The sequence below is a fragment of the Rattus norvegicus genome, chromosome 18 (genome assembly GCF_036323735.1).
Source record: "Rattus norvegicus strain BN/NHsdMcwi chromosome 18, GRCr8, whole genome shotgun sequence".
Lineage (NCBI taxonomy): Eukaryota > Metazoa > Chordata > Mammalia > Rodentia > Muridae > Rattus > Rattus norvegicus.
The window spans coordinates 25,022,339-25,050,026 of NC_086036.1; the positions used below are offsets into that span (position 1 = coordinate 25,022,339).

Genomic DNA, 27,688 nt, shown 5'->3' on the forward strand with positions numbered 1-27,688 from the left:
CCTACAGGAACCTGGTAGTGTACCTTGGTTCAGTACCGCATGTTATTGTCTTTGTGAACCTACATTACTTGAAAGTGTACTTTACTTTGTGCTTAATATTTATCCCCTAGTCCCACAAAAGTGGGAGCCTGGTTTCCACTGATCTTCTCTCAGTCTGTAATGAGATATCTGGCTTATCCGTTTCATAGGAAACAAAGCAATATCCCATTGCCTCCATGAATGAAATCCCTCCCCTGCTCCCTCCGTGTCATTCCATTCATTTTCTGTGTAGTATGGATCCAGAAGTTTTCTATTTCTCCTTTCAAGTTGCCTTCACCTGTTGACATGCCTACTGTTCTTGGGTTTATTACAGTAAGCGTGTTTCAACTTAGCAATGCCAACAGATAGCTGCCATTAGAAACGCTGGTGACCCTCAGTGAATGGGAACGGATGTTCTTAGCATCGAAATCTCCCATGCAGCACATACCGATTTAGGAAACAATGGATCCAGTCAGGGAAGCTGCAGATAAGCCTCCCTAAGAAGAGTGAAACAAAACCCCAAGACCTCTGTCTATTCTAGGCCGGAAAGTTAGGCTGATTGCTGTTAATCCTGTGTTTTTTTAAAGTATTATTTTACCCATTCACAGAATTCCCGTTTACATTCTAAACTACTACATTCAAGCCAGACATCCTTGAAACAGGCTATCAAAAGATCTCCGAGAAACTAAGGGTTAAGAGAATTCAAACCTTTTCCCCAAATGTTTCACAGGTAGAAGGCAAAGCAGATTTAGACTTGAGAGAAATGATTGGCATCTTCAAAATAGCTTATTGTCAACTACAAAGCTATAGCTAGCTATGGAAAATGGGACATTTGGGACTCAGGGTAATCTGAAGTCATGGCTTTAAAATTGAGAAATGCCAGGGAACTGGCTAGAAAGAGAGAGGAATGTGGCACTTATGGAGGGAAGGAAGCAGAGCTTAGTGACAGAGGCTCAGCAGGCAAATGGTGGCTGCAGAAAAGGGGCTGCAGCGGTGGCAGTAGAGAGGGACATAGGACAGAAAGGAGACCCTGGAACATCCCACACCCGTGCACCTCACACAGGCTGCGAACACAGAAGCAAAAACAGCCTGCAGAGCCTGGGGGGAAATGTGTTACAGGCATAGCTGTCCCATGCATGTGACATATGTCACAGCCTACATTTCCTTTCTCTGTGTATGCTACTCTTTCTCCTACTATAATGCTGCCTCTTCTGCTTTCAACCCCTCCGATGGCAGTTAGGAGAGTCTGCAAGCAAATTTGAAATCGACTTTAGCTTTGAATGTTTAAGGCAGATCTTTAAGTCTTCCTCAATGGTATCTCTCCTTGAAATAAATCACCATAGTTACTGGCGAATCGGTCTGGGTTGCTCTGAACATTCTGGAGCAGTCTCCTTGTCCTAGCCAACCTTAAAGGACAAGCACAACAAGGGAGTGTTCTGTCGCCCCATGCCTCTTACTACTACCACCATTGCCGGTCTCTTTCCTGGAGCCACCATTTGCCTGCTGAGCCTCTGTTTCCAAAATGTCACCAGGCCCTGCTTACCTCCACAAGTGTCACATTCCTTCTCTTTTTTTCTAGCCACAACTCTCTGGAGTACATCTCAACTAAAGGCAAGACTTTAGAGCCTGGAGATAATTTGTACATGTGGAGTAGAGCACTAAATTATTTGGTTAAAACTGAGAAAACGGTTATCACAGAGCTTTTGGGAGAGTTGTTGGATAATGGTGACAAATAATTGTAGGGAAAAGCATTAAAACCTTCAAGACGATGTGAAAAAAAAAAAACAGAGCATTTAAGCATTAAAATAATAGGTAGTTGAGATTGGAAAGAAGCCTGGGGAGGGGGGGGGTAAAGTGCTTGCTGTGCTTGTGTGAGGACCTGAGTTGGGATCCTCAGCTGCAGCAGGGGACTGCTGGTCAGTCATTGAATTGAAGTTCCAGCAGGGGACCCTATGCCAGTTAGGCTTCATGGTAAACCTTGCACAGTTGGAAGAAGGGACCCCATTGAGGCATTGTCTTCTTTGGCTAAACCTTCAACCGTGTCTAGGAAGCCTTTTCTTAATCGCTAACCGATGTCAGGCCCAGCACACTGTGGGCATTACCAGCCTTAGGCAAGTGAGCCTGGACTGTAAGAAGTGTAACTGAGAAAGCCAGGGAAAGCCAATGAGTAAGCAGCATTCCTCTGCAGTGTCTGCTTCGATCCCTGCCTCCAGGGTCCTGCCCTGACTTTCCTCAGGTGATGAACTGTTGCCTGGAAGTATATGGTGAAATAAATTCTTTCCTCCCTTAGCTGCTTTTGGCAACCAGGACACTGAGCCTCAAACACTAAGAAGGGGAGCAATAGAGGAACACACCTGACATCCACCTCAGAGACTGGGGAATGACAAAAGAGAGCCACTAGGGCCACCAAGGTGACATGCCATTGCAAGGGGAACCAGAGCTTGGTTTTAGAGAGATGTGGTTAGGGACACTACTTAGGAAAACTGACTCAGAAAGCAAACAGGGAGCAGCTCCCTCACCTTCTCCAACGTCCAGCCTCACGTCCAACTCATGGCAAAGCCAAGATATGGAAAATGGTGGCCTAAATGTCAGATTCCAGCTTTGTAAAGGGGACTATAGAAAGATGAGTTTAAAGTTGAGAGATCATAAATAATTTTACAGGAACTTATTTATAAATTTCTCAAAATTCACTGTTTTCCATGGTTTTCTCATGTTTGTCGTCTTCACAGGGTAAGGAATGATTCTAGAAGCTAATGAAATAAAACCAAAAGAATCAATACTAATGTGAACCACTATTTGTCTTCAGTTCTGAGGACCATGCTAAAGAACAGTTACACATTTTGTAAGGGTTCTATTATCTATCTTCCTTACACCATTTGATGTGTAGACCCCATCTCTCACCCTGCTGTCTTACTCATTGCTGAGAGAGGAACATAGGCTCCTTTAGAAGAATGGAAATTATCAGAACTTCTTTCCCCACCTTCCCTTTTGGCATGAGTCAGGGCATCTGACCTGATCCCGTGCAATGGCTTGTGTGTGTGTGTGTGTGTGTGTGTGTGTGTGTGTGTGTGTGTGTGTGTGTGTGTGTGTGTTGGGGGGGAGCTTGTCACATTTTGGGGAAATTTCCCATTCATACAAGGAGGCCCAAATGATGAGAAGCTATTTATGTTTCCCTGCCTTAGTGGAGTCTGTAGGTGATGTTGAAAATTGCTTTGCTGCCTTTGTAATTATAAAGAGTAATATAATTACATATAAGGCAGAGGGTAAAAACAAAATCACCAGCGGATCTTCCTCCCTCTTGGAATCTCACAGAGGACAGTAGTACACAGTGCTTCTGTCACTTTGAGTTGTATGTCCTGTTACTTGGACACACGGAACTCCTTGAGCAAACTTCTGAGTGGATCTCAAAGATGAGTGTATGGCATGATTTCCCGTCCATCAGTTCTAACACAAGGGGCACACTCCAGATAAAAAGATTCTAGTCCCACTGAATTCCCAAACTTGTGTTCCACTAAATATCAAATGCACACCCACACACCACTAAATCCGGGTGAAGTGAGGCTTGAAGGGATAATGAGGTTGAAGGCGATTAAGAATCAGCTTGCTTCTGACACTTATCCCTCGTTTCTGTGAATACCATGCCTACTCAGTTCTACTTAGTGTCAATGAAACAATTCTGAGAGATTAATGAAGCAGTGTGAGGACAGAACAGAGAATGTAGATTGTTTGATATAATCAGTCTATTCCTGTGGGAGATAATTCTCTCTTTCTCTCTGTCTCTGTCTCTGTCTCTCTGTGTCTGTCTTTCTGTCTCTCTGCTCAGACTTAATGATGGATGTTAATTAATGCAAGGTATATAATATTAAAATATTATGATACTATTTTACCCATAAATAAGAACTACTGAGAATCGAGAAATCAGAACTAGCAAAATAAAAAGGAAACATTTCTGTTAATATTCTAATTTTTATAAATGTATAATAAAATACTTTGGTGGCTCAGGCAGAGCCTAGATCACTTTATCTAATTATTTTAACAGATTTGGGAGCAGGGGATAATCTATATCCCTTTCGAATCTCAGTATTAGAAAACTGGTGATCTAAAAGCAATTTCTGGTGGGGGGATGTTCTCCTCTCTGAACATTTCCACACATCATTGTCAGGACCAATAAGAACGATGTCAGAAGCTTATCAAGTTCTACCTGTGGTCTTCTTTCCTTGGAATCCCAGGAGAATGGAGATGAATTCTTGAACATGTATTTAGTAATTTTCTGAATAATGTAATAGAATATTACATTGATGATCACATTCTATATCACATTGTGGTTTGGGGTTGTGTAAATTTTGGATGATATTGTCCTAGTTTCTAACTGCTGTGATAAAATGTCAACAGAAGCCAGCTAGAGGAGGAAACAGTTCATTCACCTTACAGGTTATGTCAGCTCATGATTGAGGAAAGCCAGGGCAGGATCTCTAGACAGGAATTGATGCATATTCTGTGGAGAAAACTGTTTACTGGGCCAATCCCAGTCTCATATCCACGCTACTTCTTTTATATACCACAGGTCCACCTGCTTAAGGTTGGTACTACTGACAGTAGGGTGAACCGTACATTAATTAATAATCAGGAAAATGGCCCCACAGATATCCCAGTAGGCCATAGAATGGAGACCCCCTCTCCCATATGTGCTACGTTGTCAACCAAGATAAATCATTCCAATCCCATCCCTCGGCAACATGATACAGCAATATAAAGCATAGTCCATTTCACTCATAATCCATAGTCTGTTTTCACTCCCCTCTGTCTCTCATTAGAAAAGAACAGGCTTCTAAGAGCTGGCAATGCCATATCATAAAATAAATATAATAAGAAAAAAACAAAAGCTATCACATAGAAGCTGGACAAGAGAAACCAACATAAGGAGAAGAGCCCAAGAGAAGACCAAGACCCACTCATTTGCACACTTGGGAGTCCCATAACAACCTAAACTGGAAGCCATAATGTATACGCCAACAACCAGGTGCAGACCTACGCAGGCCTGTGCATGCTGCTTCAGTCTCTGTGAATTTATATAAGTGTCTTCATGTTGATTTAGAGGGTCTTGTTTTCTTGGTGTCCACCATCCTCTCTGGGTTTTACACTCTTTCTTCCCCCTCTTCTTCAGGGTTCCCTGAGCTCTGAGAGAAGGGGTGTGATGATGTAATCCCATTTAGGAATGTGTGTTCCCAGACTCTCACTCTGCATAACATCTGGATGCAGCTCTCTGTGTTGGAACATATTTATCTGCTGCAGGATAAAGCTTCTCTGATGACAGCTAAACAAGATGCTCGTCTGAGTATAGCAGAATATCATTGAGTCATTTTATCACTATTTTTAAAACATAGTATTTAGCCTTACCCTAGGTCCTTGTGCTATCTAGTCTCTGGTTCTTGGTCACCCTACCAGCATCAGGTATAGATTCCATCTCGTGGAGTGGACCTTAGGTCAGATCAGTTACTTGTTGCTAGCACATGCTTTGTCCTCCATTACTGCTGCATATCATGCAGGTAGGGCACCATCACAGACCGGTTTTGTGGTTGCTTGGTGTTTGGGTTTTTCCTTTGGTATCCTACAGAGCTCCTTCCTTTACCAAAGATCCTAGTAGGGGGTGAAGGCTCTGTGAAGGCACCAGCTCGAATTCTTGATGTTCAATGAGTTGAATAGGTGTCGCCACCGAAAGGGCCTTGCTATTAGTTTGTGGAGAGCAACCTATAATCTTGGCAACAGCCTAGGTTTGGGAATGCCTATGGGATGCCATTGTCCAATAGGTCAGTTAAATGTAGCCCAATCCCAGTACTGGGATGGTAGCTTGTCACCAAGGTGACAAGAGATGGTGAGCTGGGACTCCCCATTACATGGCAATTTCATTTAGATCACCTTCATATATGTGTATATTTATGAAGCTTATGCTGAAACATGTATCTATACTCTTCCTGAAATGGCCCTTAATTTTAACTCTCTCTACCCATATTTCCTCCCTCATTCCCTTCTCCCTGTCCCCTCCCCACTTCATCTTCCTGTTCCAGTCCCCTCGGATTCATCCATAACTATCTGTTCTATTTCCCCTTCCGGACAAGATCTGTCCCACCCCAGCCCATTACTCTGATGGACTCTGTGGGGTTCTAAGGACTGTAGCTTTGTCATTGACTAACAGCTAATATCCACATATAAGCAAAAGTATGTCTTATTTGTCTTTCTGGGTCTTGGATATCACAGTCAAATGACTTTTTCCTTTACCTGTATAACTGGATTTCATAATAATATTTTTTAACAGCTGAGAAATACTCCATTGTGCAAATGTACACATTTATTTATTTATTCATTCTTCTGTTGAAGGGCATTTAAGCTGCTTCCAACTTCTGGCTATTATAAGTAGAGAAGCAGTCAACATGCTCGAGTTTTGTGGCAAGATGAAGCATTCTTTGGGTATATGCCCAAGAGAGGTATAACTGGTTCTTGAAGTAGATTGAATTCCATCTTCCTGAGACATTTCCACACTGATTTCCACAGTGGCTGTACAAGTTTGCACTCACGAAGCAATGGATGCATGGTCCTCTTCCTCCTCATCCCCACCAGCATGAACTGTCTCTTGTAGCCATTCTGACAGGTTTAAGATCCCAGAGTGACTCTGATTTGCATTTTCCTGATGATAAAGGATGTTGAGCATTTCTTTAAATGTTTTTTAGCCATATATTGAATTATTCCTGTATCTCTCGATGAAACCCACTTGATCATCATGGGTGATCTTTCTGATGTGTTCTTAGATTCAGTTTGTAACCATTTACTAACCATTTTTTTGCATCTATGTTCATAAGGAAAAATGGTTTGTATATTCTCTCTCTCTCTCTCTCTCTCTCTCTCTCTCTGTTGGGTCTTTACATGCCTTGGGTATTAGGGTACTATGGCCTTGCAAAATGAATTTTGCCATATTTCTTCTGTTTTTATTTTGTGGGATATTTTAGTAGTATTAACTCTTCTTTGAAGGTCTAATAGAATTCTGCACTAAACCCATCTGGTTCTGGGCTTTTTTTTTTTTTTTTGGTTGGGAGAATTTAAATGACTGCTTCTATTTCACTAGAGATTAATTGTTTATCTAACTTTCATTTAACCTTGGCACTTGGTAGCCTTTGCCCCATCCATACCATAGCTTTTGTGAGTTGATCATGAGGAAATACTTCCCAGAAGTATTTTGTTTCAACAATGTTGATCTCTTATCATTGTTTTACCCTCAGCTAACTGACATCCATTGTCTCAGTAAAGCAAAAATTTCACCTCCATTTTTTTTTCTTTTTGCAAAATATATTGGATTGCTCTTGAAGAGAGTTTAAGGTTTGGTTTTAAACCTGGCAGCCTGCCTGTCAGCAAACTTACATCTCTCTCATTGTGTCCAAGTGCCTTCAGCTAGTAATATTTCATTAAATCCAAAAGAAGAAAATAGTTTAATTTTGATTAAAGTTTTTGTTTCTGAGAACAGTTCACATTAGACTCATTTAACCCAAAACAGGGCCATTTTCTGTTCCTTTATACAGTCTTCTCCTCACACAAAATCAGAAATGTGAGCCTCCTAACTCAGGCAGCTATGGAAACGGATGGAGACCTCAGTGCACATAGCTCTCCGCCGATCGCTGGCTTTTACCATAAATTGTTGCTCATTTTCCAGCTCCTCAAGCTCATAAAATTTAATGCAGCTGTTGCCGACTGAGTCCTCAGGCTGCTTTTACCTCAGGTACAGGTAACTTCGGAGCCAGAGGATGAGTGGACTGACTCCCACTCAGCAATTTCCTGTGCTTTCAAACTGCACGAGCGTACCAGTTCCTCCTTCTCCAACAGTGCTTAACTACAATAGAGACAAACTGCTTGTCAGAATTCAAGAGACTTTTCACTCCCTTATTCAGCTTCTTTTACATGCCAGGAATGATGGAGAAACAGTTCAATAGGTGTTAATGTGGACCTTTTACGGCAAGTGCAGCCAACACAGTATGACCATTTTTTTATTGAAGAATATATCAAGTAACTCAACAATTCTGCATATAATAAGATTTTATTTCCCGTCTACGTTTCCAGTGATGAACAATGTATTGAGGTACATCCCTATTGTATTACCCATTTATGTAACATCTTCATTAAGTCCTAACGGATTACATTCATGGGGTTATCTTTTAATCTCTGAAATTACTCCTATATTTTACATCCATGCCTAAAGTATATGTGAAACTCTCACGGATGATTTTCTATATGATACTCCACATTTTCTTTTAAACTATCTAGTTAGACTTTCTTCCTTCCTCTCAATGGATGACCCAAGGTTTTAGTGGACTGTTTTTGAGATTTCAATGAAGCAGTGTTATTAAGGGATACCGCAACCTGTGTGTGCCCATAGAGAATTAAAATTACATGGCATAAATATTCACGTGTTAATTTTTCTTTACTAAAAGTCAAAAAGAAGACTTTAAGAATGGATAATAACAATATAGTTATCATTTACAAATGAGTTTTCTAACAACTTCACTGTTAAAATAATCTTAATTACTTCACCTTGCAAAGAATACAAGATTTGTCATTTAATCTGTTCAGCTCCTGATGCATAAAATATATTTAAGCCAAGTATCTATTTATAGCATTCCAGTTCCCAGATTCCTATTCAACAAAAATCCCAAGACTGTTTAATTTGTCTTCCATTTGTAACTTAAGCAGGTAATCCTGAACCTCTTTGCTCTTGCTCAAGTCCTGCCACCATACAGCTACTGGGTTTAGTGTCTAATTAACAGAAAGGAAAGAAACCATTTATTGACAATTGTCAAATGTTGCATTGTAGATGTATTTCTCATGAATATTGATATTTAATACATGGAGCCCAACAAAGGGGACACGTGGGGCTAATAACTATGGAGAGACCACAGTGCTAGTAAAGACAAAAGCCAAGTCCAGCCAGAAAATAACAACAGTAAGAGTAAGAAAACCAACCCTTCTGCATAGCAGAGAACAGAGGGGACTGGGTGAGTGCATTTCCCTAATGGACAAGAGGCAGGATTGATGAGGAACTGCCAGATCCTCCCAGAGATGCATTATTTTACATCATATTTCCTTCTCAGAGGACACAGATCTTTCTTTTCTGTCTGGTACTCTGTAGTTCTATCCAAAAATATATTATCCTTATTTAAGGACTTGCTTTAACTCTTAATATCAAACCTTTGAAAGTGATTTTTTTGAGAAACAATACTAATAGCCCTGTGAAAAGCTTGAGAATAACATGCGATGTATCCATCAATACAACCTTCTCTACCTTTCTTAGTTCTCATTGTGTGCAACTAAGACCACTAACACAATTTGAAGCCAAATTTGATGCAAGCTTTATTAACTACTGGTCAGGGCAATGGAACACTATCCAGGTTCATAGCCCAGATCCCCAGAGTATGGGCGTGAATTAGTTAGTCAAGGGCTTATAAATGCAGATCTCACAGGTTACACACCTCCTTCCTACAGGAGATCATGCACACCCTGTGCTGTTGGCACAACCAAGCTTGTATACAGAAATGTGATGGTTTCCATATGCTTGGCCACAGGGAGTGGAACTATTGGAAGGTGTGACCTTGTTGGAGGAAGTGTGTCACTGTGGGAGGGGACTTGGAGACCCTCCTTCTAGCTGCCTGGGGATGCTTAGTCTGTTCCTGGCTTCTTTCGGGTGAAGATGTAGAACTCAGCTCCTCCTGCACCATGCCTGCCTGGATGCTGCAATGCTGCCATGCTCTCACCTTGATGATAATGTACTGAACCTCTGAACTTGTAAGCCAGCCCCAATTAAATGTTGTCCTTTATAAAACTTACATTGGTCATGGTGTCTGTTCACAGCAATGAGACCCTAACTAAGACAGAAGTTGGTACCAGGAGTAGGGCATTGCTGTGATAGGCATGACCATGCTTTTGTTTGGAAGAATGTGGATTTTGGAACTTTGGGTTTGGAAAACAGTGGAATGCTTTTAATGGTACTTAATGGGCTATCTTAGTAGGAATGCAGACGTCTTTGTTACTGGGAGTGATTTGAATTGTTCAGGCCTGACCAAAGAGATTTCAGAGGAGAAGAATTTCAGTATGTGTTGTAAAGACTGCTTTTGTGGTATTTTGGTGAAGAATGAGTCTGCTTTTTGCCTTTGTCTGAAGAATCGGGCTGAATCTAAGGTGAAAAGACTCAGATTAATTAAATTAACAAAGGAACTCTCAGAAACGCTCATCATAGATTTTGTTCTCTAGTTAAGTCTCATGAAGAGCATTTTAATGAAAAAGGGAAGTTGAGAAAGGAAAAATACAAAATATGTGGTTCAAGTATTAAAGGGACACCCGGGAGTGAAATGGAGTTAAATCCTGTGTTCAAGGATATTAAATTGAATTAAGGAAGTAATGAGCTTGGGGCAAGATCCCACTTTTAATCCTAGGAGGCAAAGACAAGCAGAACTCTGAATTCAAGGCCCGTTCAAGTTCTAGAGAAAGAAAAACTTAAATTCAGGTGTGGTGATACACTGTTAATCCCAGGAGACAGGCATATAGATCTCTAAATTCAAGGTCAATCTACTGAGCAAGATCCAGGACAGCCAAGCTTAGGCAGTAAAGGAATTAGAAAAGAAGAAGCTAGTGATAATGTATAGAACAAGGGGGCCGTGTTCCAGTCCTGAACTCAGCAGCTTCAGCCATGTGTCTCTGGCTTTATATTCAAGAGAAGAAGGAGACTACTGGGACAATTGATGATGGTCAGCTGGAGCTAAGAAAGAGATCAGCATCACTGAGGTGAAATCTTCTGTGAAGTGTTTTCTGAGAGCACAAAGAAGCTGTGTTCCAGAGAGAGCCAAGGTTGTACCTTATGATGCAGCTGGACTTGGTAATGTGTAAGAGTCACCCAGGTGGTACTGGTTTTGAAGGCATGAAGGGGTCATGAAGAGCAGCTGAGGCTGGCCACTGTGAGAGGCCATGGAAGCCATTGGTGAAGGTGCACCCTCAGGACTGAAGGGGTCATGCAAAGAGTTGAGGCTTGGCACCATGAAGAGAGCCTAGGAGAGGCTATTGGTGAAGCCAGTAGCAGTGGAAGACTCCAGTGTATTAGAGATGTCAGTACCGTGGGATGACCACCAAGAACAGCAGCAGCAGTGGAGTGGATCAACCTGAAGTTAAACTGCTACACAGGGCAGAGCTGGAGAAGTGGATTCAGCCCCTTGGAGGATCATGTGTGGATCCCAGACATTGAAACAAGTGTAACATTGAAGCTGCCTTGGAGACCCAAAGATGTTAAAGATGTCAGAGCCCTGGGCTATCTGCTGAGGAAAGCTGCTAACAGGGAGTGGAGCCAGCTCAGGAGAAAGAAGTTTGTTGCAGTCAACAAAGATGAAAAGGGAGTTGAAGATCTGAAGGCCGCTTTGACATCAGACATGGAGATGGCGGAGTTTGAAGTTTGCCCAGCTGGTCGCCTGTCTTAATTTGGAGATTATAGTTAAGTGATTGGATGGATCTTAGAAGAGACTTTGAACTTTGGACTTTTAACATTGTTGATATTGCTATAGACTATGGGGACTTTGGAAGTTCAACTAAATGTACTTTTTTATTATACTATGTTTAGGTATGGCCTCCATAGACTCATGTGTTTAAACAAGCCTATGGAGGCCAGGGAGTAGAATGTGATGGTTTGCATATGCTTGGCCCAGGGAGTGACACTATTAGAAGGTGTGGCCTTGTTGGAGGAAGTGTGTCACTGTGGGAGTGGGCTTGGAGACCCTCCTCCTAGCTGCCTGAGGATGCTCAGTCTGTTCCTGGCTTCTTTCGGTTGAAGATGTAGAACTCAGCTCCTCCTGCACCATGCCTGCCTGGATGCTGCCCTGCTCCCGCCTTGATGATAATGGACTGAACCTCTGAACCCGTAAGCCAGCCCCAATTACATGTTGTCCTTTATAAAACTTACATAGGTCAGGTCATGGTGTCTGTTCACAGCAATGAGACCGTGACTAAGACAAGAAACAAAAATCCTAGGCTTGATATACGTCAACAACAGCCACCGCACTCCAGGAAGTTGTTTGTCCTTGTGCAAGTGAGGCTTCAGGTTTGAGGCATTTTTCTTTATAGATGTCTTAAACTCAGTATTTTAAACATAGAACATAACTTTAGCCTTCAGAGTTCCCTTATTAAGACAAGGTCTTCAGGGCCATTTAGATACCTACAGATCCCAAGAATGCTGTAATAAAACATTACAATGTTGCGATTTTTTATACACTAAATAGTGGAAATATACTTACAAGGATTAATGTGCTTGATAAATCTCTTAGAACATGGCCTATCACACAGTGAAAGACTAAAGTTATTACAAAACACAGTCATGGGTTTTCCTCACTTCATTTGTATTAACCTGTTTAAGAAGCAATTGGTTTGGGGATTTTATCTAGATATAATCTCCCAATATCTAAACTGACTCTGTAATTCCTAGAGTAATCCTTCAAAGAAGGTTCTTAAAGTCCTAGCCGTAAGGCACTTTGATTATCCGAAATTACACTAAGCTAAATCTTTGTTTAATGGAAATTAATGACCTAGTTAATAGAGACATTTAATGTTTTTAAGTTTCCTATGTTACAAGGATTCTTGAAACCTAAAAGAACTTCAGATTCATTGTGTTGAAGCCTTCAGCGTTTTGACAGATTGTTTTAGATCCTTTAAGTGCATGGCCACAGAAGGTAACACATCTCTACAGGAAACTAGAGGCTTTGGTCCATCACAGAGCATGAACCATTTCTTAATAATCATAGGAGTCAAAGTTTATTTTGTATATCTCAGAAGCATCACACTAAAGCAGTGTACTTTTCAACAGAGATATAAAAACATATGAATTATTCATATTAATAATATACCAGTGTTGTGGTTTGCCCTGAAGTTATCTGTATTTTGATGCTAATTCCACTGCCCCAAGGACAACTGCCTAGTCACTACTGTGGACTCAGGTGACTTCACCAGAACCACCTCCCCATTGAATTTGTAAAGTACAGGTGAGGGGCAGGTACAGGACAGAAGGAGGCCTATCATTGGAGGAGAAAGAGGAATGAGCGGGAGAGAACTTTGAAGGAAGAGGAGGAGACGAGAGGAAAAAGGAGAGACAGGAAGAGGAGAGACTGAGAAGCCATGGCAGGTGACATTAAGATTCTGCTCTGTGTATTTACAGGTTGTTATTAATATTCTCAAGGGATGGATGGTACCGGGCTTTGTATGTTTAAATGGGCAATTGTATCTTACCAATTGGATCTAAGATTATTGTGTTGTGTGTTCTTTTATGTGAGGGTTTGAGTGTAGGAAATTGTGTGGCTGGGATGTGTTTCCGCCAAGATATCTAGCAGATACATTGGGGCACCGAGGTGCTGGACCTAGCAGGTAAAAGACAACAATATGTTTTTATTTTTATATTTTTACAACAGTTTTAGCCATAAGTAAACGTATACGAAATAAACATCTTACCTGATTTTTATGATGTGTGCATATAAAAACAGTACCTGCTATGTTGTTGTAAAAATATAAAAAATAAAAAAAGTATGGTTGTCTTTTATCCCCACTAGGTCTGACACTGCAGTGTCCCAAGATATCTTGGTGGAAACACATCCCAACTCCACGGAAGCCCAGTGTCTCCTGCCGCCGCACACTTTCCTACACTCAAACCCTCACATAAAAGAACACCAACACAATAATCTTTGACCCAATTGGTAAGATATAATTGCCCGCCTAAACATACAAAGCCCAGTACCATCGATCCCTTAAGAACATTAATAACAACCTGTAAATACACAGAGCGGACCTTAACGTCATCTGGTCATCTGCCATGGCTTCTCTCCCTCTCCCTCCTGTCTCTCCTCTCTGTTCCAGTCTCCTCCTCTTTCTTCAAACTTCTCTCCCACCCATCCTTCCTTCTCCTCCAATGACAGGCCTCCTTCTGTCCTGTACCTGCCCCCAACCTGTACTTTACAAATTCAATGGGGAGGTGGTTCTGGTGAAGTCACCTGAGTTCTGAGTACTGACTAGGCAGCTGTCCTTGGGGCAGTGGGATTAGCATCAAAATACAGATAATTCCAGGGCAAATCACAACATAAAACTCCCTTTTTCTCTGCTTCTTCTTGAACATATGGTGTATTACTATTATCCACACTCACCGAAACACAGAACGTTGTTTTCACTGCTGTGTGAAATATTAGGTTGCTACCAGAATCTGGAAACTAGGGACCTTCACTCTTAACTCCTCACGTCAGTTCCTTCCAAAGAGTGTTTTAGTGATATGTTTATGTAGTTGCTGCATGTTTAATCTATTCAGGATGCTTTCAAGTGTTCGTTTTGTTTCACTTGATAATTATATAAACAGTAATATGAACATAAAAATGGGTAAATATTTTCTATTTGGGATAAAATGCAACCTAGAGCCATTCTTAAAGTACTGATACAGCTGTCTAATAGCTTTGAGATTGGCCAAGGTGATTTTCTCAAAGCCGAGCGTCATTATTGTCCTTTCTTAAGATGATTTTTACCTTCCATACCACTTCAACTTTGGACTCATCTCCTATCTGGCTCTGTTCTCAAGGCTACCAGAGGTCCACAAATATAAGGGATTCTTACTAGCTAAAGACTAAAGTGGCTTCTTACTTTGCTGTTAGAAGCCTTAGACATTTATGAGTGAATGTGGTGAGATTGTTCATCAATATTAAATGAAGTGCTGGGCTAAATGAATATTGCTTTTATTAGGGTCCACGATTCACTAAAAAAAGACTCCAGGCTTAAATAGTATGCAAAAGCAAAGAGCATTTTATTTTGCAGAATTTCAACGTGCGGAGGTCTACCATTTACCAGGATGGGGACATTGAGGGAATCCACAGGCTCACTTTTAAAGCCTGTTAGGGGAATTTCAGAAAGGAATAGGTGTTTTTATCCTGATTCATTGGCTCTATTTCCAGGGGTATGGGTAGCTTTGGGATTGGTCACGATTCTGGGGAATTTGGGGGACTTACCAGAATTATTGTTGATCAACTATTTTTGGCTCAGGCTTGCTCAGGCCAGGTAGCAGGGCACCTCCTGGCGGTTCCTGATTGGCAGCTCATAAGGCGTGGTTTTCTTGGAATGGACTCGTTTTGTACTTTTCCAGTTCTAAGGAACAAAAATACAGGTCCAATCTCCTAAATTTCCAGTTTGCAGCCTAACATAGAGTCAGCTTGGTTCTGGCCAACTAGGTCCTCTCAAACTAAGGCCTGACTGCCCCAATTGTTGTCTTTTCAAAATAGCATCACCTGCATTTATTGGCATGTCAGTGATATTTTGAAAGATTTCAACTATGTAAGACAATTTCAGTTGCAGGGTAAAATTATTTGCTACTTTTGACAGCATCTGAGAAAGATGAAAGAAAGAACGTTTTCTGAGAAACAAACAAAATATATGAAGCGTGGTTCCTCGATATTTGATACCAATCAAATCAAGACAGCAGCTCCTGTGTAGGGGAGACAAACGATGCTGGACTGACTGAAATGTCTCAAGGCTGCAACCATGGAGAAGCCAGGAGGATCCCAGCAGCCTTTCTCCCATGAGGAAACATGAACAGATGTCTGGGTCCCCACAGAGACAGGCACTCAGACACGGGGAAGAAAGCTAGGGCTCTGTAATGCCGCAGGTGCTCCCACCTTCCAGCATTTCAGCTGAGTACTGATCAGCCTGCGACCTTGAGGAGACCGTTCAAGGACAGAGAAAGAGCCACCGAATAGAAGCGTGTGTGCAGCTCATATTTGGAACGGAAGACTGTGTGCTCCCAGTGCACAGATAGAACAAAGTTTGAAAACAGACTTCAGATCTCAGAAGGTTCAAGCTGTATCCAGAACAGTTTTAAAATATCACAAGATATTTACATCTGTGCTTATATACAATCAGATAAACTTCATAATATCTAATGTCATCATCATCACCATCATCATCATCATCACCATCATCATCATCATCATCATCACCATCATCATCATCACCACCACCACCATCATCATCATCATCATCATCACCATCATCATCATCATCATCACCACCACCACCACCACCACCACCACCATCATCATCATCATCATCATCATCATCATCATCATCATCATCATCATCATCAATGTACAGGGTATGTAAGGAAGCAGGAAGTGAAACCAATCAACAGACTCCAGACACTGATGCAGAAATATTTTGTGGGAACCTTAAAATGGTGATTACAACTATAGTCTACATATTTGAGAAGGTAGAGGAAGAGCTGAGAATACTTAATAGGTTTGTAGATGATATACTGAGGATTCTGAAAGAAAACATCAGAAGGTAAAAGACTTAATGTAATTCTTAAATCCAAGGTAGAAAAATATACTTGACAGAATTATAGACGGGTTAAGATATGTCACAAGCAAAACAGTGCATTTAAAACTATTCCCACCACCACTTTACTAAGCTCAAACCATCTCTAGCTACTTTCTAAATCTTTGTCCTTATACTACCAGGTAAGTGTGGTCCTTACCCCTCCTCCAAGGTGCTGCTTTCTACAACAGATGGAGAAGAACCGTCAAGCAATCAAAATGGAGCCCAGTCCCAATGGGCACATCTCCAGTGCAGTCCATTCACCTAAGGCTTGGGAGAACATTTCCAAAAAGGGGGTGGAAAATTGTAAAATCCAGAAGATCGGGGAGTTTGCTGTGAGATTGTGTCTCCTATTAATATCAGAAGCTGCGCCCAGTAAGTCTTCCTAACTTGACTGCTTAACCATCTGCTGAACAAGGACAAGTGACAGATAATGTGGATGGAGCAAGACCACAAAGCCTCAGCCCTTCACAAACAACGACAGGCACTGAGGGATGCTGGGAGCTGGGACCACAAAGCCTCAGCCCTTCACAAACAACGACAGGCACTGAGGGATGCTGGGAGCTGGGACCACAAAGCCTCAGCCCTTCACAAACAACGACAGGCACTGAGGGATGCTGGGAGCTGGGACCACAAAGCCTCAGCCCTTCACAAACAACAACAGGCACTGAGGGATGCTGGGAGCTGGGACCACAAAGCCTCAGCCCTTCACAAACAACGACAGGACACTGAGGGATGCTGGGAGCTGGGACCACAAAGCCTCAGCCCTTCACAAACAACGACAGGACACTGAGGAATGCTGGGAGCTGGGACCACAAAGCCTCAGCCCTTCACAAAAAACGACAGGCACTGAGGGATGCTGGGAGCTGGAGAAAGAGCAAACCAATTACTTATCCAATACCAAGTGGTCAGACCTGAAGAAGACTACATTCAAATGACATCGTACAGACTCAGCAGATTAGATTTAGGAATACATATTTATATTCACGTATGTATGTATATACATATTTATATATGTGAAGTGATATGGATATATGTTTATTCCTACCAAAATAGATATCATATACACGTATGCATATAATGACAATTAATGAGAAAGTGGGCATAAGTTTGAAGGAGAGTATATGGGAGGGTTTGGAGGGACAAAAATAAGAAATAACATTTAAAACACTGTTCCGGATGAAACACAAAAGTAAAACTGAACTGAATGTTGATATTTGAACGAAGTCTATGGAACAATGTCAGATATGAGTTTGAGTCCATGCGGAGTGATGGGAGCTTTCTGAGTTTGATGAAAAATAGGAAGGGATGAAAGTTAGGAAGTTTAAGAGCCTTACCAGTCTCAGTCTGGGCAGGCATGAAGGTGTGTCTGCCGCCAAGCCTGCCACTTGGGTTTGCTCTCTGGGACCCCATGGTAGAAGAAGCAAATCCCTGGGATTTGTCTTCTGATGACAACATGCATGCTGTGGCATGTTCATGCCTCCCCCCACGTAAATGCAATAAAGTATGTTTAATGTCACCATGAGGGAAATGAAAAAGAGAGTAGGACCCTCACAGCTTGTTTCCTTGACATCAGAAATAAAGAAAACACAACAGGTATTGAGGGACTGTAGTAGAGAAGGATAAATTATGACAAATTATTTACCAGAAGTGGTGCAGCAGAAGATGGGAACGTGGCGTCATCAGTTAACTAAGGAAAACGAGAAGAGCAGGCTGGCATCCTGAAATCAGACTAAAGTTGCTTGGGAAAGTCCAGGGAAATGCTGAGTGTGTAATGCGTTCACAGCCTGGTGCGGGTCCTTCCTCACTGATCCTGAAGACTTGACTGTGCACCTAAAGCACAGAATTAATCCGTTTGTGCCACGTTTTACTTCCTAGTCTACGGACCAAAAGCTGATGTTGCTAGTTCCTAAGAGAGAGCAGGGTGAGTTGAGCTCCCGGGGTCCTTGAACACAGGCCACACAAGGTAAAGAAGTGCTACGGACATAGGAATTCTATTTCCCACCAAACTAGGTAGTGTGTCTTGTGCCAGCACAGCTTACCGTCCCATGGTCTATTTAATAAACATTCCTGAAAGCTAAACACGCCAGACCCTTAGCTGTGATAAGCCAGCCATTCCACAGTACTTGCGTCTGTCCATTGGTGTCTGCCAGTGAGCTTCATTCAGCCCATAAATCGGATTATTCAGGCCATTCATACATTAGTTCTGTGAATGATTTACCAAACCCTGTTCCATCCCCATGTTTTTATGTACAGTCTGTAGGTACAAAAGTCAGTAAAAAATTTTGTTCCTGGGGAACCCTTTATATTGGCAGATACACACAAGACTATTATTAGCATTAAGATGTTGAACTAGGAGTGTGAGGGAAAAGCTATGGAAGGCAAAAGGAATTGTTCATTCTGTGGAGTGCAGGAAGTTTTCACAGAAGGTGCTGACTATATGGGCTGCACAGTGGTGGTTACTTGCTATACCAACAGGCGTGTGTGCATGTGTGTATGCATGTGTGCATAGTACCTGTGTGTATTATTTGAACATGTATATATCTATGCATGTGTGTGTATGATATGTGCATGCACACCATCCTGTGCATAAAGTTTAAAAGTCATCATTGTTGTTGTTGTTGTTGTCGTTGTTGTTTAGGCTGGAGAAGTGGCACAACCATTAAGGGCAAAGAAACCCTGGCTTCAATTCCCAGCACCCACATGACAGTTAATAGTTTCATGGACTCTGATTCCATCTTCTGGACCCCATAGGCAACAGACACCCATGTGGAAGACAGACATGTGTGCACACAGAGCACCTGTACACATAAAAATGATAAGTAGACTTTTATTACCATTTACTTATGTCTGCAAAAGCAGCAATCACGAATGTTCATGCCAGTGCCCACAGAGTCAGAAGAAGGTAGCAAACCCCTGGAGCTGGCGTTACAGAGCGTAGGGACCTGCTGCGGGTGCTGGGAACTGAAGTCCAGACCTTTGCAAGAATAGCAAATGCTCTTAAATGCTTGGCCTTCTCCCCAGTCTATCATGTTGAAAACAACCATTTTGTAATGCACATAAACTCTCTGATTCAGACCTTGAAACAGGACACCAAGGGGAGAGTAGTTATCCCTGTTCTGCAATATTCATTGTCTTGGTTGCGACTACGCGTTTGAAAGCCTGATGTCCGGAAGGATGAATCGATCATCTTGATCAACTCCGCTCGCATTTCTGGCACGATCATGTCTGTTACATGAGACCTGGATGGGTTTGTCCAGTAGGAAACCTAAGCTTGACTAATCCACGTTACCTGCTGTGCAGCTTATCCATTTCATGTCCTGGAGAGGTTAGGGACATCTCTTTTGCAGTTCAGGAATCCAAACACGGTCCCACACAACATAGATAGCACATTGACATTTTATGATCCAACCTTGGAAGTCACTAAAACATTCTCTGTACTCTATGAGCTCCAAGCAACTTAAAATTCTACCAAATTCAAAGAGGAAAAGTAGACTTAACTTCTTAGTGAGGAGTGGCAAATTCTGGGGTTGAGGGGTGAGATGAGTGGTAATATGTATGCATGTGTATAAGACGTGTGTCTAAATGTGTGTGCATGTATGGTGTATGCACCCGTGTGTGTGTGTGTGTGTGTGTGTGTGTGTGTGTGTGTGTGATATGTGCATGTGTGTGATGTGTGCATGTATTGTTGTAGTTGATTAATCCTCTGGCCGTGCAAGTACCTCTCCACTGCCCCAATGCTCTAAGTTCTCAATGAAAGACACACACACACTCACACACGCTCACACACAGTTGTCTATTTTAATATGCCTTAAACAGCTCAATGGTTGGGCTATTCCCAAACTTCTACACTGCTAATGCCTCCCCTTCAATACTCCGGAATTATTATTTACTAAAATCTATATTCCATTTTTGCTACCCAAGGCCCCATGTGGGGGGGGGCAGGACTGCTCTTCCCAGACTTTTACATGATTTTAGTCTGTCTTCTGTAGCTCTCAAGCCTGCATCGTATTCCTTTCCTGGTATGGTGATTCTGCTTCTTCCTTGGTCCCCTTGCCTGGGAATCCTAAAATCCCGCCTCTGTCTCCCTGCCCAGCCATTGGCCGAGGGCAACTTTATTCACCATTCAGAACCAGTTGAGGGCAGGGACCTTCAGAGTCTCACATGCAGGATTCTCATATAGTGTGGGAATCCATAGTGCAAGCATTGAACCAAATCCAACATGCATGTGGATGTGCGTGTGTGTCTGTGTGGTGTGTATGTGTGCATGTGTGAGTGTCTGTGCGGTGTGTATGTGTGTGTGTGTGTGGTGTGTGTTTGTGTGTCTGTGAGGAGTGTGTGTGTGTGTGTGTGTGTGTGTGTGTGTGTGTCATTCATGCATGTACAGCTCTGTGCATGTTTTTGTACAGAAGCAGTGGGGTGATGGACGCAGCTTCAAAGGGCACACATGAAGGTCCCCAATCTCACCCAGTACAAGCTTTGCCCACCTCCCCTCTCACCCCAACCTCCACAATCTTTACGTTTCCTGGGAACTACATATATATCATGACATGGAACCAATCACACTGTGGCTTGTGCATATTAACAGTTGTCTCAGAGAGAGATCAAGACACAAATTAGGGGTTCACTTTAAAGAGCTTTAACTTTGATTCTGGGGAAATTAGACTTCAGGTTTTAGGAGTGAGATTTCAGCTTGAAGTTCATTACTTGTGCTCTGAGCCCAGGCCTTGCTTGGGTTACCCTGTGATTTAGGAGTATAGGCATCAGGCCGGGGTGGGGTGGGGGTGCTAAGTGACACAGCGGCCCCAGGGGATACCATGAAGGTAATTACCAAGCAGTGACGATGTGTGAAAATAGCAAACAGGAGAAAGTAATGTCTGTGGGTGGAGCTGCCCAAGTCTGGCAAGGAGTAAGGAGCAGGCAGGGTAACTCTGAAATAGATAAGGTGACAGTGATCCCAGATTTGGGACAAGGAGGGACCAAGGCATACAACAGGTCCTGGCCAGTGATACTAAAAGTCCTGTTGGTCTGACCAAGACGCTTCCCTTCTGTGGACAGTTTTGAAGTCATATAGAGAGAGAATATATGAATCTCAAGGACAAGTATATGAGTGGCAGGTGTCCAAGGCAGATATGGCCCAAACATGGAATGTTCACGTTGACATTCTTACTTAAATTCATGTCTATCAACTCTAAACTTTCTGAAGAGCAGAGAAGAACATACCCAGGAGGTTTAATTCTCATTCCCAATAGGAAAGCTTTAGCCAGAACACTGTTTTCTCTCTTTAATGACTACTTCTTCTGGGCCCCGTTAGATTTTTAAAGAGATTCAAACTTCCTTCTACCAACTCCTGAGACATTATCAATTAACCACACACAGCCCATCGAACACAGCAGAGCTGTAATTAAACCAAATTGCCATGTAGTAGCTCTCATTACACAATGACACAGTTTTTGTTAGGACCATGGAGAGAGTTTAATTACACGTCTAGACACCCCCTGAAGGCAGAGTAGCAGTATTATCTTTGAATCTTTAGAGGGGAACTTGAGTCTTTGATGGCTACATTTTTAAGAGATACATGATAAGGTATATTTAGGGGATCTATCTGTTCCTTTTTAAATTCCGCATTCCACTTTAATGCATACTTAGACTAGGAATTATTTGTGCATCTGTGGATTAAAAGGTTTTTAAAGGGAAATGTCCAAATTTCTTTTTCTTTTCATATTTGATTTACCTTTTATTTGCGTCCAAATACTTTTATTTTTCCTTTAATGCACTGCAATGTCTCCCTCAATTCCGTCTAACCCTCCCTACCCCTGTCCCTCCTTCCCTCTCTCTGTCTCTATCTGTGTGTGCCGTGGGGGTGGGGGATCGTTTGGGTGGGAGGGTGGGTGTATGGGCTCACACATGCGCGCACACACTTGTGTCATGGAATGTATTTGGGGGTCAAAGGACAATCTCAGCAGCATCTGACTTTGTTTGAGAAGTCTCTTGTTCGTTTTGCCCACTCCAGACTAGCTAACCCGGCTTCCCAGAATTCTCGTGTCTCTACCTCCCATCTTGCCAGAGGAGTAATGGCTCAGACGCACAACTGTGCCAAGCTTTATGTGACATCCGAGGATCCTAAGTCAGTTCCTCTCACTTATGAGGCACACTCTTTACTTACTGTGCCGCTCCTCACTCTTACTTTTCATAAAGCCTGTGCTGTTGTGTAAGTCACCGTCATCTTCAATGCTCTTCCTTCGCCATCTTTGAATCGAAGCCGCCTGTCAGGCCTACCTGCTGGTCGTTACTTTCTTGCGTGATGACCATCCATTTAATGATCGCTGTCAAAAGCAATACATGCTTCATTAAAATTTTAACTGAGCGAATGGTTTTCGTTTTTGTGTTGAATTTAGGAGAAAGTAATGCAGATAAAAAAAACAGTGTCATGGAGCTGATGTTCAGATATAAATTTACTGAGGTGTTGTGACATCTGCTTGGACATATCTGAGAGGGAACGCCTACTCACGTTCCTCACTCTAATCTGTGTGCTTTAAGCATAGTTTTCTTTGTGATATGCATTTTTAAAATCTTAATATGTGTTGTTAAGACATCGGATATAGACACCAGAACCATAAAGACAATTTCAGAGCTGTTACTCTCTTGTCTTCCCTCTGTAGTACCTGCACGAAAATGGAATCGTCCATCGCGACCTCAAACCAGAGAATCTTCTTTATGCAACGCCAGCCCCTGATGCACCACTCAAAATTGGTAAGCAAGTCTTCTAATAGCTCATGACCCATCTTTCCAGAGCAGAAGACATTTGCCAGACAGAGTTTTTGATTTTGTTCTAGTCAGGGTTGCCTCTGTCCAGCTTCCTCAAAAACTTATCTGTGAGTAACAGTGCATCGTTTGTTAGTTGATGCCCTTAGACCATTAACCTGACACTGTGCACTAGAATTCCCTGCACCATTCCTAGAAATTCCAATGGGTCCCAGACTCCGTGCTTGAGGACCTTGAGAAATAACCCTGTGTTTTTAAAATAAGTTTATAGTGAAAATATGACTTGTGATTCGATTCTTAATTTTGAATTGCCCAATTATTTGGAGCCCAACCTTATATAATGAAGAACTTTAAAACAAAATACTTGTTACAAATTAGTGAGTATAGACTCCAAATCCCTTGTTTCTATTCACAAAGAAAACTCGTTAGCCATATTTCCAGATTGTTTTCCACAGGATCCTGTTCCCTAATCAGGGTCAAACTCTCCCTTTTATATATGTGTATTTGTGGAGAACATAGTTTTACAAAGGGTTTATCGCTGGCCAAATACGCTAGAAAAATCCAAATCGAATATTATTTTTAATTCTGCATTGCTTTATAGAACCTTAAAATGCTCAGGTATAGACCAGCATATCAAAATGTGTACAAGACTTTCTCAAATTTCATTGACTCTAGAAACCTACCCCATATAAGCATTCAGAAAAGCTATAAAGATGAACTTTGGGCAATTCTTATCTACCTATTGAAAGCAGCCCTTTAGGGGTTTACATTACATTACAAATGTAAACACATTACATTTTATATCCCATATACTTGATGAAGCAAATGTTTGTTTCCAAAGACCATTGCAAGTTGTTACGAGGTGACTTCTCCTCAGAACTATACAAAAGCCACTGAGGGCTATTACTCTCCTATTACCTCTCCATCAGGGAAGCTGATATGGTCCCTGGATTTACAAGTGTTAACACCTCTGAAAATTAAGGGGTTCTACTAGGGAAGAGTTCAGGCTGCAAGTGTGCATCCTGAGAGCAAGAAACTAAGAAAGCATTCTGGAAAGCCTGCTGGGCAACCAGCCTGTTCTGGTAATCACTCCTGAAAGACAGTGGTTAGCAGGGGGTCTCCATTTCCTTTGGCATCACTTTCACAGATGGAAACCTCTTAGATGGATGGAGAGATACCAATTTGTGCAGAAGGCCTTTCTTTCTGAAAGGCTGCCTGTCCTGTTAGGTGATGTGGTCAGGGGCTTGGCTGAGATGCGGGTGTATCTTTGAAGTCTAAAATGGCTTCCTTCCCGCACCTGCCTCTCTTAAAGAATGGCCTCAAGCAGCTTTCTGAGCGCTTTGAAGAGAGATCATTCAGCAATAGGTCATCACTGTAGCAACTTGGATAATGCTTTACTTGGGTAATATGCAGAGGAATGAATAAAAATAATTCGGGCTCCCCTCAAAATGTCTTACTCATTACACAACCACAGATTATTGTCTGTCAACCATTAGGAAATGATGCTATTGATTTTAAGTCAGAATAAACTTTGATATTTCTGTCTATTTCCGTGGCATCTATGAAAATCTTTTTGAGTTCACCAGTGAATTAAAGACTGAATTATATCACTAAGCCTATATATATTCTCTTTTGGAGTTACTGTCACATCGTTCTCAGGAACTTTTGCTGTTAACAGCACAGCTACAGTTACTAAGAAAATTAGTAACAAAGAGAATTTAAAACATGTTGATGTTTTTGAGATGTAGAGAAAAGTCAAACGTTATAAACTATTTGAAAATGTATTTGTGGTTAGTGATTTTTTTCTCCAAGTTAAAGAAAGGCCTCAAGTACTACCTTTTTTAGCTTCTTCTGAAGCGACTGGTTTCCACCCACATCCACGCCACCATTGGATCAGAAGTCCACAGATACATTTGTTTTGTTTTTGAAAAGCAACGGTACTTATAAAAGCTCAGAAAGTCTTGGTGCACTAACTACGTCTCTTGTACTTCTAGCTGATTTTGGACTTTCTAAAATCGTGGAACATCAAGTGCTCATGAAGACGGTGTGTGGAACCCCGGGGTACTGTGGTAAGCTCTGATGCTGACTTTTTCCTTTATTGAAATCTATTTTTACCAAATGACCTGATTTTACTTCAACTCCCAATGTCTCTATTTATACATGTTTTAATGTGGCCGTTAAATGGCTTGGCCCCGGTTGTGGAATGACTGAGGCATATATAAATGACACTTGGATCACCTTTTGTCTTTCCTGGGGAGCTCAGTGATATGGAATGTAGGGCATCTGTGTCAGAATACTTGTTGGGTCACAGCTACTCTGGGAGGCACACAGAAGAGGAAAGTCAGCCTGTAGGGCACAGGCAGGGTAACACACAGCAGGGTGTGTGGTCACAATGAAAGCCACTGGCCCTTCCTAACTTTGCTTTTCCTCAGGAGAGTGTGTGAGGAGAGAGGATGAATTCATACAGATGGCATACAGGATAACGAGAATGGGGCAGCCTCATCTGTTACCAGAGCTCACAGCCAAAATAGCCTGGCTCTGGGTCTGGCCATTCAGCCATATCAAGAGAAAAATGACATAAAATATATAGAGTGGAAAAATGGATTTATTTCTAGTCTTCTCCAAAGCTGAGAAAAGCGCTGCTTCTCAGTCTGCGTTTGCGTCCCCCATGGTAGTTTTATATTTACAGAGGGACACGGGAAAGCCAGAGAATATGCTTATTAGATTCACCCATGGATCCCAACGGTCAGGCTGAATGTGCCTTCCTCTTGACAGTGGCCAGGGCTGCACGAGAGAAGCTGACCCTGATCTTACCATGATACAATATTTCTTGTAGAGAACTGGAACTGAAAAAAGACAGTCATAAGAAAGCGTCTGTCTGCATTCATTAATTAGGCTAGCACTCTTCCTGGGCACTGCCTAGCCCAAGAAGAGTCTTCCAGCCACCCTTGAGGCAGACAGTGCTAACGGGCCTCCCTCCTCTTGCCTTGTCTCCCAGGATGAGCCGAAGGCACCCTGTGTAGACTCTTCAATTCACACAAAAGCTTTGGATCCCTGCTAGCATGCACCATCCAGTCCTTCTTATAACTAAGTTAAGATAGCAATGACCTAGCCAGAAATAAAACAACTCGGAAACCTTAAGCCAGTGATCCTAAAGTTGGTAGTCAACGAATATGCAACCGCTCAACTAAACCGTTTGACTAGGAAAAAGGAAATGAAATGGAGAGTCATCGTGTGAAAGACAGTCTCTACGCAGCTCACCATTAACTCATGCCTTCAGCAAACACTTCTTAATCCCGCTGCATCCCCGGGATGTCTCCAGGATGTCTCCCTCAGGAACAGTGTTTCCTGCGTACAGTCCACTGGAGAATCTCTCAGGTGCTAGAGGAGTGGCTCCGAAGCCCAAAAGCCTTAGCACCTAAGGCAGCAAAGCAGTTCTCAACAGTGGGTGGCGCCCCCTTGGACAAACCCCCATCTCCAAAAGTATTTACATTATGATTCATAGCAACAAAATAATGTTATGGTCGGGGGTCATTCCAACATGTAGAACTATATTAAAGGGTCGGAGCATTAGGAAGGCTGAGAACCACTGTCTTAAGGAGTGCAGTGCACACATATCGTGTAGATGTGTGCAGAGGCCATTATAGAAACACAGTGGAGGATCTGGAGTTACTAGACAACTTCTTCTATAGCAGCCATATTTATAGACAACCTTCTTCCCAACAACTAGACAGAGAACAGAACTGACTCATTTTTAACACTTTGCTACAGAGACAAGATTGGGAAAGTACAGTAAAACACTTTCTTTGATGCAAATGGATTCTGAAAAATCCCCAGAATTTTAGTTCTGGAAGTAACTCCAATATTAACCTTTTAACATTCTCACTTTACTAAGAACTAGAAAGTTCAAGTATCTTGCCCCAGTCACATGTTTCATGTGACTCAGGCATAAAAATTCAGATATTTCAAAGCCACAATGTATGTCCCCTTTAAAAATCAGCACAGATAAGCCAATGTATTGTTTCCCTGGTTATAAAATGACTTGGTTTTTGTTCATTTTTTATTTTGTCTTTTGTTTTGCTTTGAGAGAAGGTATTGTTCTGTGCAGCAGACTGGTTTCCAGCTCAGTATGCAGTCCCTGCTAGCCTCAAACTTGTGGTGGACCTCCTCTCTCAGTCTCACAGTTCCTCCAGGAGAGCCACCACCACACACGGCGTAACTGCCTAAAACTTCATCACTGACGGAAGCAGAAGTCAAAATACACGTGGTCAGACACAGCACCCACATATTCCTCTCCGTCTCATGTTCATATACATACTTTATAATTTTGCTTTTAAGTGCCTAGATAGACATCTCTTCTCTGTCTGCCTGTTCATGAGCATTTATAATTTTGTTTTTAATAAGGTAGTTTTCTTGTAAATTAAAAAATATATCCTTATAATTTTATTTTTCATAGATACAATAACAGCACAGAATTAGATATTGATCTTCCCACTAA

General features: G+C 42.0%; 1 protein-coding gene and 1 long non-coding RNA gene across 6 annotated transcripts in view; one reads left to right on the forward strand and one right to left on the reverse strand.

The window, feature by feature from the left end:
- The window catches only part of LOC120098266 (uncharacterized), a 36,295-nt gene extending 19,553 nt beyond the window's left edge, over window positions 1–16,742 (reverse strand). The window contains exons 1-2 of the long non-coding RNA XR_005496413.2: window positions 16,586–16,742; window positions 15,066–15,201 (exon numbers count right to left, since the gene is read on the reverse strand). This is a non-coding gene — a long non-coding RNA (uncharacterized LOC120098266). The remainder of the gene's footprint in view (window positions 1–15,065; window positions 15,202–16,585) is intronic.
- The window catches only part of Camk4 (calcium/calmodulin-dependent protein kinase IV), a 218,903-nt gene that overhangs the window by 165,187 nt on the left and 26,028 nt on the right, over window positions 1–27,688 (forward strand). For 4 of the 5 annotated variants that reach the window (NM_012727.3, XM_006254523.5, XM_063277096.1 and 1 more), the window contains 2 exons: window positions 23,088–23,178; window positions 25,185–25,259. In NM_012727.3, coding sequence (NP_036859.2) covers window positions 23,088–23,178; window positions 25,185–25,259 — 166 coding nt within the window. Of the gene's footprint in view, window positions 1–17,145; window positions 17,414–23,087; window positions 23,179–25,184; window positions 25,260–27,688 lie in introns of those variants that run through there. The other variant, XM_039096574.2, reaches the window with a different exon arrangement.